Raw genomic sequence first — 12334 nt, forward strand, 5'->3', positions numbered from 1 at the left:
AAGGGATTTACACGGCGCTGTCCAGGCATATGCGGCATGCTTTGGGGATGACATCATTTTGATCACCTCACACACCGGCTGACCCCCCTACCTCCCTGCCTAAGACTAACCACTCGCTCACAAACCCGTTTTTACCTGCGGTTGTCCCGTGTCTCACCGGACTGCGCTCGTCACAGCACATTTCTCCGCTGATAGGAGGACTCTGCTGCCCCCCCCTCCTCTCCTCTCTCCTCCAGCTCCACTGTCGTGTTTACTATAGGTGAGACAGGCCGTATAAATTCCTGAGTGTGCGCAGATCGCATCCTCAGAGGAGAATGGAAAAGAAGGAGGAGGAGGAGGAGGTGTAAGGAGCAGGAAAAACAAGCGAACCAAGGGAGCGGGGCTGTAGATGTGTTTACTGCTCACTGCTGGGAGAAGCGCAGGAGGAGACGCAGACTTCCAGTCATCCAGGGCGGAGAGACATCAGTGGATGCAGAGAGGAGGCGGAGGAGGAGGAGTGAGCGTGGATGCTGATTATAGAGACAAACCCAAAGAGGACGAATTATCAGGCGGTTGTTATTAATCATAAACTATTAAGTGGAATAAGCTTTTGCAGTCAGCGATGGACTTTAGCTGTGCGCACTGAGGTAGGAAACGTTGGCTTTACATTGGCAGCATTCAGTCGGATGCGAAGGCACATCCTCTCTAGCTTATTCCATCCCTAAACAACCCATCCCCTTCTTTATTATTCAAATATAAACTGTAATACTGTGTTTGACTGTAACTTGAGTGTTGTCAGTGATGCTCCACCGGTGCGCCGGGGATCTTTAGCCGCAGCAGGAGGTGCGAGGAGACGCGATGATGCGAAAGAGAAACCCCTCCGACACATCCACAATGCACTGGCCTGCAACAGAGCGTAGCCTGCTCCTGCAGCTCCCGCAGCTGATACCTCCAAATAAATCAAGTGGGAGCCGGAGCAGGACTATTATCAGGCAGGATCAGTCGGATGTGAATGATTATTCCAGATTTTAGACACCAGATGTGTCTCAGTGGTTTGGTTTCTCTCTCTGCGGAAAATTATAATGACTTTGAGCTGTATGGTTTGGTTGATGCATCCTCCAAGCTGTCTCGTTTTTGACTCTATCTACATGATTTCTCTCTCCATGTATTATAAATTATGGATGGTTACACACAGCTATACCTTGGGCTGGTAGCTCATACATCAGATTCCAAGTGCATTACTTGAGGTGAGACTAATTGCCACAGTAGGGTGGTCGATAGTCATAATAGCATGTTAATAAATTTAGTAATTTGACAAAATGACCTTCAAGCTGATACAACAGCAGATGTGAGATACCTTAAGTTCCCCTCGAAATGACTACATGATACCCGGCTCCATGTTTGGGATGTTCTCAAAGAAAACACATGTTTGTTTTGCACAGCAGGACAGACATGCTGCCACAGTTAAGGGTTTTGATCTGTATCATTATTTTACAAAGCCGGTAAAACCTGTCACCTCGTAGTCGCTCCTGTCAGAGATAGCAGAGGAGGAGTGGATCTCTTAAAAAGGCCCCTGACAAGAAATAATGCATTTTCATTCTCCGCTGAGCGTGTATGTGCTGTTGTCCTTGGAGAAATGACAAGCTTTGAAGAGGCTTGCTGAATTCTCTCGTTATTACACAGCCATCATTTGATCTCATCCATTTTAATACACCGGTGATGCTGCTCCAGCAGGATGTAAATAACCAGCTGTGGCACCAGTCTGCCTGTAAAGGTTTGTCAATCAGGAGTGTGCTAAACCAAAAGCAATGCAGTATTATATGTAATATTCTGTAAGATGTAAGGAAGTGACTTAATTGAGGTACTGCAATGCTGTGGCTCCTATGTGAGGTTGACAAGTTAGCCCTAAGATAGATGGGGTCTGATATTATTTGTTGTGCACTTCATTACTGGGGGGTTTCTGATTTATGGTCCAGACAGGCTGCTCTTTTGTCCTTTATCCGCATGTCCTGAATCATGTTTCACATTCTTGTATTGATTTGATATCTTCAGAGATCAGACACCATGACTCATAAGTTAATGTCATTGTTCTGTTCACTAGATACGAGGGTTGCAGTGAAAGCGTATACTGTGGTATGAAATTTGACAGTTATCATACCGTGTATATTTGTCTATCTATGGTAACCAGATCGAGAATCTCACCTGCATGTGGCCATCTCCTTTCCTCCTCGACTGCCTGTCAGACTTTATACACATTTTTATTTTCAGTAACTGGTTTACAGTTTAAATTGTAATAAGGCATTTGATCAACCTTCAGTGTTAGTTTATTTAAGGGTCTTTGACAAATAATAATTGTAATAATAATTGTGTACCGTGACACCATGATGTTCTTTGAGAAGGTTATCATACAGTGAAAATCTCATGCCATTGCAACCCAACTAACATGCAGTGACAACCACTATGATCTTATCTTTATTATATATTTAATTGTACAAATCCATTTTGACATCTGTGTTGTGAGAAAAGGAAAAATATTGAATTACGATTATTCTCTTCTATGCTGATGATGAACAGTTTAGTAAAACTGCCAGTTTTTTGTTGTAGTGTACTCTCACCATAGACCCCTGCACAGTCCTTTCAGTCCTTAGAAAGTTGCAAAGCGCTTTCTATAATAAACTGACTTGAGCCAGAGGAGCATCAGACCTATGGATGCGCATGTCTTTGATATTGATCACAGCTTAAGGGAGGTTTGCCTTCTTGTCTGTCTGAATTTGCAGATGATTCAGAGCTGCATGGCTCAGAGCTGCAGTTCTTGGGTAGCCACTCCGCTGAGATCCCTTGCCACTTATGATAACTTATAGCTCAAGGTTGTACTTATAGGAGGCCTAAATAATATTCCTCCAGAGATGACACTCTCTTACAGACTCAGCATTCAGCTGAATCAGCCTTCATGGCTCCCAGCAGGCAAGAGAAGGCTTTTAAATTTGATTTGATTCTTAACAACTTCCCCTTCTCTTTTTCCCTCTTCCTCTCTCTCTGTTTGGTCTTGTCAAGGCTCCCTGTTCTCTCGTTGTTCTGACGACCACAGGCCCTCATGGCTCTCGTTCATGAACCTCGTGCCCCCTCTCCGTCTCTCTCCGGCTTCAACACACCCCTCTCCGATCCTCCATCCTTTCGCCGCCTCGATGCCGAAACACCATGCACCCCAGAAATGGACCTGACGCCGACCCAGTGCGTCTTACGCAACGTCCTCTCCATAGACACCGGAGGTGCCGTCGAGCCCGGGGGTGGAGGAGGAGAGGGGCAGACTGCCGGGCACAACCAGACACCAGGCGAGGAACAACAGGAGCACTTTGCCAACAGTGTCCTGAAGCTCCACGAGCATGATGGGAGTCCCGGAAGGACGGAGGGAGAGGGGCAGGAAATGGACAGCAATGCCGTCAGGAGCCAGGCGGATGACGCCAGGCTACAGTGCCAGTCTGGGGGAGGGTTTCTGGAGGGGTTGTTTGGGTGTCTGCGGCCCGTCTGGACTATGATTGGCAAAGCCTATTCCACAGAGCACAAACACGGCCTGGATGGTAAGTCAAATCCATTTCAGTAGAAACACATTTACACACACTGGCATTAATGGTCGCCTATAGTTTTCCAATAAAAGCAAGCACCAGCTCCCATTTAATTCCAGTCCGAAGCTTTGATATGCTAATTAAATGAGCTTATCCCCCACTTTAATTACATTAAACAGTTGGTAGAAAAATGACTCCCACAAAGGCCATGTTGTAAACAAACACTTTTCCTTGACGTGAAGAGCTGCAGCCAGAGAGCGAGAGACTCTATCAAAGCTGCAAAGGGCTTATTTTCCCCTGATATTTTCCCCCCACATCTCTTCGCCTGCTTGTGCCCACCCCACCTCCTCCCCACTACCACCCCCCAATGAAACTAGCTCCCTGTGACGCTGTGTTGTTTATGTCTGCAGCCACTACAATAGCGCAGAGCTCCCCCGGGACTCCTCTGCCAAATCTGCTCCATGAATTATGCATGGCCACGCTCTGACCCTGCGCCTCTCATCTCTATTAACGCAAACCTGACACACGCACACACACATATGGGAGCGCAAGTACGACTGCAAGCACACATAAACACATCCACAAATAAAAACATTTAGCCCTGACATGGACACATAAAGTTAAGATGAGAGCCAGAAACAAACTTGATAGGATAAATTCGCATCTGGCTTGAAGGTGACAGATTTATAAGTCTCCTTGTCTTTACAGCTTTCTGATATTTTATCACCCGTTTGACTTCCACATCTCCCCTCCGCTCCCCTCCTCCTTCCATCTCTCATTGTCTCCTTTCCTCTCCTTTTCATCCTGTGCTGTTATCACTCCCAGCCCATCTGCACCTCGCTGCTCCCCTCCTCCGTGCGGCATCACAGGGAGTCACACACACACCAAGGAGAGCAAAACGGATATTATAAAAGTGACATAAATAGGGGTACTGCAACTGAATGCCATATCACAATGCTCAGTTCTTAAGCTGTGATTGGAAGGCACAATGCAGCACAATAGAAAGCAGGAAAACTGTCCGTCCTTTATTGATTCTGAAGGACTGTGGGGTTACTGGCGATGCTCTAAATGTCCTCAATTTTTAGATCAAACAAAGCAGACCTGGTGATATTCTGGTGTGTCAGATTCGGCTTTATGTCTTTACTGTGAGGGTCTCATTAGAGGCCGAGTCCTCAATCTATCACCAGAGAGCATAAATCATTCATATCATCCTTATTAATATGACAAATGTCTCTAAATCTTCTTTCCGCCAGTTAAGAACAGCAGCAGGGCGGGCTGTATATTTTCTGTATATTAACAGTCTGTCTTTGGCCGCACGGACCCCTGCCAACCCGTGGGGAATCCCTCGCCCTCCTTTTTTCTTTACGCACACACATACAGAGCTACCATCCGCATTAGGCTCTCAAATCCCCTCCCTCTTCAGCCCCCCCTCTCCTTAGCGTTGGACCCCTGTTTCGCGTCAGCCCCACAATGGCACTAAGCAGGATTTAGGAGGCTGAGGGAGAATTACCCACAGGAGATTAGAGCTCCCTGTCTGTCTGCATACAGACCCCGAGTCTTAGGTGAAGGTGAGGTTCAACAACCGAAAAATATATCAACTTAGGCTCTGTGTTGACTGTGAAGAGCCAGGGCTTACAACAGGTTTACTGTTACACATCTAACCCATTCTTCTGTGCTGTGTACACCCTGCTACTATCTTTAGTTTACGTACAGGCTCTCTGAGTGTTTTTCCCTGTCGTGATTTTAATGTCTAAGCTTTTGATTATAAAGTTAAAGCAATAAAGTATTAGAAAGACAAAAACAAAACAACAATCAACAATTTAACTGACACACTACAACTAAGACAATCAACACACAATCAGAAAGAAGAATACACTAATGAACGCAACCATTCGATGGCCATAGAGAGGCCACGTACAAATGTTTGCTATAATACAGAAAGGAACAAATAAATATAGAAGATACAGTATATTATAGGTACAGAAAAGGAGAATCTGAAACATCTGAAACTTAGGGAGATATGTATAAGTATGTTTTCTCGTGTATAATCACCTGAAGATAAGGATTGTTAAGGGTTTTTTTGTCTTGAAATGAGCCATTTATATCTACATAGGGAGCAGGTCCTCGTCCACAGCGATCGCCATCTTGCACCATGATGTTTCTACAGTAGCCCAGAAAGGACATTGAGCGTACATTAGTGAGTGCTAGGCTAGCGGCCATCTGCAATGAGCCAAACACCGCCAGAAAAACACTGAGTTGTAGCGTGAAACTGCTTTATTCAGTGATGTTAGCAGTTCAAATCACCAGGTCGATTTGTTTGAGAGGAAGAGACCTCTGTGGATAATTAGACTCCTTGTAAAAACCTCCTGAACAATGAACACTGAAGGAATTCACAAGGGAGAAGTCTTAGCTGGTTGCAGTTTGCAATCCTCAACCCTAGTTGCCACTAAATCCTATGCACTGCTCCTTTAGAATAAGAAGAAAGTCACTTCTAAACATGAAACATGATAGTAAGGATCATATGTTTGAAGTTATTCCAGTCTGAAGAGCCTTAAACTCTGTCTTAGCATTTAATTTAATGATCTATTAGGGAATGTGGTACCAAAAACTGCTGTAGGATAATGGAGATGTATACATGTAAAAGATGAGTTACAACCAGTGAATGTGTCTTCTTATATTGAGTGGAGGCCATTGAAGTTACACAAGCAACATCCAAAAACAAATCTACAGAGATTATTGTATGCTATATTGAGGGGTAGAAGGTTAGCTGCAGGTTAGCTACTTTTGCTATAGATATTTGGATGAAATTAGCGTTTTGTTTTTTAATTTTATTAACATAACGTCTCATCATGTCGACAGATTAAAAGAATAGGTCGACATTTTTGAGAAAAAGCTTATTTGCTTTCTTGTTGAGAGATGAGAATATCCTCATGTCGGTATGGTAAATATGAAGCTAGCATTAGCAGCCAGTTAGCTTAGCTTCGCACAAAGACTGAAAATAGGGGGAATCAGCTGGCCTTGCTCTCTTGAAAGGTAAAAAATCTGCCTAACAGCCCCTCTAGAGCTCGCTAGTTAACACATTATTTGTGGTTTGTTTAAATTATACAAGAACCAAAGAGTATAAAAATGACACCTTATGGTAATGGGGGTTATGTGCTGGTCTATTTCTTGAAGTTGTCAGGCAAATGGAGAATTGAACCATGAAAATATGATCTTATTTGATGAGATTTAGGTGGTGGTTGGCAGTTTTTGTTCCCTTCAGTGGAGCTAGGCTAGCTGTTTCCTCCTGTTTACAGTCTGTATGCTAAGCTAAGCTACGCTAAGCTAACCAGCTGCTAGCTGTAGCTTCATATAGACTGGACAGACATGAGAGTGCTATCAGTGTTCTTATCTAAATCTTAGCAAGAAAGTAAATATGCTTATTTCCAAAAATGTCAAGCTATTGCTATGACGACATTGACTTCAAAATAACTCATGTAGACTAGTTACCTTTGTAACCAGACATGTCTGTAATAAAGCGATATGAGTCACTCATGAATCATCATTACTCATTGCCGCAGTGATTAATAATTGTCTGGTGTGCAGTTATGTTGTGAAACAACAGCTTCCTCATCCAAGTTAGTGAAAATAACCTGCAGTCGGTGCTTTCAGGTTAATTATCACCCTGCTCTATATGCATGACTGGCATGCTACTACACCGATAAACTCACCAACTACTTTTCCTTGTTTTTTTCCCAATCTCAGAGGCGTGGGAGGTCCCATTCGAGGAGATATCTGACCTGCAGTGGGTGGGCAGCGGGGCCCAGGGCGCCGTCTTTCTGGGCAAACTGCACGGACAGGAAGTGGCTGTAAAGAAAGTGCGGAACATCAAAGAGACAGACATCAAGCACTTGCGGAAGCTCAAACACCCCAACATCATCACTTTCAAGTTAGTAGGAATGATAAGCTGGTTTATTAGATCACGAGATGCACAACCAAAAACCTTTTCCATTTATTACTGTGACTATAACAACTCTAATCTGTTCTATCTGCACTTCTCTACACTCTCAGAGGTATTTGCACCCAGGCTCCGTGTTACTGCATCATCATGGAGTACTGTGCCCAGGGACAGCTGTATGAGGTTCTGAGAGCAGGCAGGAAGATCCAGCCCTCCCTGCTCATGGACTGGGCCATGGGCATCGCCGGGGGCATGAACTATCTTCACCTCCACAAGATCATCCACAGAGACCTCAAGTCACCAAAGTGAGTTCTGTAGACCTTTTAGACCTGGTGACCTGGAAATGAACTGTGTGGTTACAGCTGTGTGATTCAAATGTAAATGATAATGTTGAAGCAAACAGGTCACTAAATAGTTACAAAAAAGGAGCTGTATGTGACACTCAGAGCATATCTATGATTCAGGGTCTGGGGTAGGATAGTCTGCACTCAGCTCTCAACATGGAGGTAACTGAGCTGGCAGTTAGCAGCTAATGATGCTAACTCTATAAACACTGCTAACAACGGCAACAGTGCTGACAGAGCTAACATTGTTGACCTGGGAGGAAACGAGATGCTGGGTGCTATGCTTCTACAATGACGCCATCGTGATTGCGAATTTGCAAATCCTAGAATAGTAAAAGTATGGTTTGCTTTCTTTTTTTTTTTACTTTACTGCCTCTGATTGGCTTATTTTGACATTCTTACCTTAACCTTAACCAATTCCACTTCTCTTCCCAAAACCTAAATAATCCAACCAACAAAGGCAACGAGTACTAGCCAGACCCATGGATTTAATTTGATACCTGCAGTGGGGGTCTCACTGCTTTACAAAATAAAATTGATTGGCCAAATTTAGATGCTAAAATTACTTGGCAAATTTCTAACTCTGCAGGACCTTAAGTGCCACACCACTTGTCAGGTTTTCACAAAGCATGGAGTCATGAGTCCAGTGATCACTGACTGGCCTAATGATCGGTTTGAATAATTATACAATTAGTTTTGAGCTGATTTCGCTGTTTTGCAACCAGATGAACTCAAATATAAATTTGACGTCCAATATTTCATTCCAGCATGCTGATCACTTACGACGATGCAGTAAAGATTTCTGATTTCGGTACGTCCAAGGAGCTCAGCGACAAGAGCACCAAGATGTCCTTTGCCGGTACGGTGGCCTGGATGGCTCCTGAGGTCATACGCAACGAACCTGTCTCAGAGAAAGTGGATATTTGGTAGGTGTCATAACCCTTTATACGCGGTCCTTTTGCACTTGTGATCCTTTGCAATTTTCCCTTATCATTTGTCTTGTCTGTCATGGAATCAACATAGAATCTCATTAGTTGCAGCCTACTACAGTAAAGAGCGCAGGATCCTATTTCCAGAAAATCTATCGAGTATTATGTACAATATCTCATTACATGAAATTCTATAGGGCCTCAGCCATATCTGATGGGTTGCCCTGTGTTAAGCCCTGATCTTCCCCAATACATCTCCCCTCCCTGTCTCTCTCTTCCTACATCCCTCCATCACTCTTCCTCTTCGTCCTGAAAGGAACGCCGGCTAATTTAATAATTGATTTGCCAGATGCTGCAGTGCTCAGGAGAGGGCTGGAATAACCTTCCAAGCCTGCGGATGGTTTGGCCCCGGGCCAGCAGTGCATTAGCAGAGAAGTGAAAATAGGATTAAAAAGCTTTTCATGTGGAAAGAAAGCAAAGCATGCGTGTAGACTCTACAGTTTTGTTTAAATGTATGTAAATTATGTTGTAGTCCACAAAAACAGTGAGAGAAGCAGAGGCTGTGTTGAAGTATAATGTTGTGTTTATTTTGTCTTGCTTTGTGCTGACATACTTTGACAGATGGTACAACTCCTGTTCCTGTCTGATTATATTATAGACAAACTATACTAAGGTAGCCACAGGTAGAATTAACATAACCACATTTTAAAGTGAATTAAATTTACCAAATAAAATGTAACCTTTCTTGACTTTAACTCCATTCAGTCCAATTCTATTTATTCCTGTAAGGGTGATTTTATGCAGCAGCTCACCACTTAGGTCAACAAATAAACACACAATAAATTGCAGAAGGAAGGAAAAAACACTGTTAATTGCAAAGATTAAAAATGAATTAAAGGCTGTAAACTAAAACCTGTTTGTGTAACTGGTAGTAAATAAATATAGATGTCTAAAAAACAAAACAAAAAACGACAAACAAAATATTAGTTACTGTAACACCAGCGCATAGGCTCACAAAATAGAAACTACATATTGACTGGCCTTTTTTTATTACATTGTTTTAGTGAGTCACACACATGAGACTGCAATAAATCAAGCTAATAAAAAATGTGTCAGGAGAGGTCAAGAAGCCATAAGCTTATTCAGCAGCCCTCCCCTTAATTTAGAGGTTCAGTGTGTAGGATTTAGGAGGCTATACTAGCTGAAATGAAATAAAATATAATAAGTATGTTTTCTTTAGTATACCTTAAAATAAGACTCATAGTGTTTTGCGTTACCACGGAATGAGCTGTTTATATCTAAATAGGTCTTCTTCAATCTCAGTGGAGATCGCCATGTTCCTAGTTTGGGCCATTTGTGTTTTCATGTTGACTACCATAGTTAGCAGCCCCTCTGCGATGAGCAGTATTGGAAAAGACCAATTTTTGTAGGTGAAACTGCTGTAGTCTGTGTTTTTAGTGGTTTAGATTTTGTTTTGGAGAGGAAGAGTCCTCTGAGGATATTTGACTTCAGGTAAAAACCTCCTGAATGTCTGGTTCAGAAAAAAAGCTGAGCAAAATCAGCATGTGCTGGGCTATGGCCCCTCTCCAACGACCCTGACACCACCAGAAAAACACTTATTTGGGGCGTCTGTGGTTTAGTGGATAGAGCAGGCCAGGCGCCCCATGTACAAGGCTGTTGCAGCAGCGGCCCGGGTTCGACCCCAGCCTGTGGTCCTTTGTTGCATGTCATTACCCCTCTCTCTCTCCCTCCTTCACGCTTAACTGTCCTATCTATAAAGGCAAAAAATGCCCAAAAAATATCTTAAAAAAAAAGGAAAAACACTTATGCGTAACATGAAACTGCTTTATTCCATGTTTTCATTGTTTTAATCACCTGTATTTTAAGTGTAATGCATTACTTGTATATATATTACATCTTTGTGTTACTACTTTAAGACACTGAATTGACAAACGGGCAACTCATTATATTACTGAATGATATCACACTGTATAGAAACAAATGAATAACCTAGTTGTAACCCATCATCTAGTCAACAGCTAATATTTAACCTGGTGGTAAAAAACAACAACAACACATACAGTGCCTTGAAATAAACTCCCTCATCTTATATCACAAATCATAAACAAGGAGACAGAGAGACTCTAAAAATACACATGTAAACACAACCTCACACACCTCCTCAATGCTGCATGTGATGCTATTGGCGCCTAGGATACTGTATATGGTCACCATGGCAACCCAGAGAGTCACCAACCAACAACAGACTTTCCTTAGATACCTTCCCCATGGACCTGCAGTCTTGCTCCCCCAACAAACAGAGGTAGAGCTGGATATCATCAATGAAACACTGGTGTAGTGAAATACAGCAACATGTTTTGGATTCATACGTGACCAATTACTGTATGCTTTTGAGCTGTGATTTATTCATCAGGGCATAAATAAAAAATAAAAACATGCGTATGTACATCGAAGCAGTTGCTATGAATCAGCAAGACGCTGTGCCTTATTTGTACCTTAAGATCCCAGTGATAGAGAATTGTTAGCAGTCACAAAACTTTGCATAGTACCAAACTGATTACACATTGATGACATTAGAAGGGACAGTCACCCGAAAATCAAAAATGCGTATTTACCTCTTACCTGTAGTGCTATTTATCAGTCTAGATTGTTTTGGTGTGAGCTGCTGAGTGTTGGAGATATCAGCTATAGAGATGTCTGCCTTCTCATGAATACAATGGAATTAGATGGTATTCGGCTTGTGGTGCTCAACGCAGCAAAAAATACATTTGAAAAACTCAACAGCAGTGTCTCTTTTCATAAATCATGACCCGGTTACTCAAGACAATCCACAGACCTTGTTGTGAGCAGTTTCATGTAGGAACTATTTTCTTTTTACCAAACTACACTTGCCAACTGTATCACTGCAAAGAAGGAAGCGTGCACTCACTGCGAGCTCACTGTAATCTTCATCAATGTGTCTGACAACAAACAATTCCACATATCTCTGCAGGTCATTCGGTGTCGTGCTGTGGGAGATGCTGACAGGAGAGGTGCCCTATAAGGACGTGGACTCCTCCGCTATCATCTGGGGAGTGGGCAACAACAGTCTGCATCTGCCTGTACCTGATGGCTGTCCGGACAGCTTCAAACTGCTGCTGAGGCAATGCTGGTGAGTAGAGGGGAGGGGAGGGAAGAAGGAGGCAGAGAGAAATGGAGAAAAGAGGGATGATATGAAAAAAGAAAGTTGAAGCCTCAGCACTGAGAATATATTGAATTTATAAGCTGTAGGAATGCTGAGAGAGTAAAAGTTGTCTATTTTATTAAGAGGAAACTCATGGGCACTTTATGGACACCACAGCTGTCTGCTGTTTTGCACATACAATCACTTGCACTAGATGTGCTCCCTTTATCCACTGCTCATTTTCATTCACTGCTGCTCATTATTATCCACTTCCTATTATTTTCATTATTATTATTATTGTTATTGTTATTTATCGCCGACTCTTGGATTTTTGTACTTATTTGCATGCCTAGTTATTTAAGTTTTTTAAGTCTAATTTTGAAATCTTTAATCTGACT

General features: G+C 42.7%; 1 protein-coding gene across 1 annotated transcript in view; it reads left to right on the top strand.

The window, feature by feature from the left end:
• The window catches only part of LOC126385521 (mitogen-activated protein kinase kinase kinase 12-like), a 25661-nt gene continuing 13327 nt past the window's right edge, over nucleotides 1-12334 (top strand). Inside the window, exons 1-6 of the mRNA XM_050037276.1 lie at nucleotides 1-626; nucleotides 3034-3557; nucleotides 7287-7470; nucleotides 7593-7784; nucleotides 8591-8749; nucleotides 11766-11924. Coding sequence (XP_049893233.1) covers nucleotides 3074-3557; nucleotides 7287-7470; nucleotides 7593-7784; nucleotides 8591-8749; nucleotides 11766-11924 — 1178 coding nt within the window. The 5' untranslated portion in view covers nucleotides 1-626; nucleotides 3034-3073. The remainder of the gene's footprint in view (nucleotides 627-3033; nucleotides 3558-7286; nucleotides 7471-7592; nucleotides 7785-8590; nucleotides 8750-11765; nucleotides 11925-12334) is intronic.

This window comes from Epinephelus moara, chromosome 24 (genome assembly GCF_006386435.1).
Source record: "Epinephelus moara isolate mb chromosome 24, YSFRI_EMoa_1.0, whole genome shotgun sequence".
In the NCBI taxonomy this organism is placed as follows: domain Eukaryota; kingdom Metazoa; phylum Chordata; class Actinopteri; order Perciformes; family Serranidae; genus Epinephelus; species Epinephelus moara.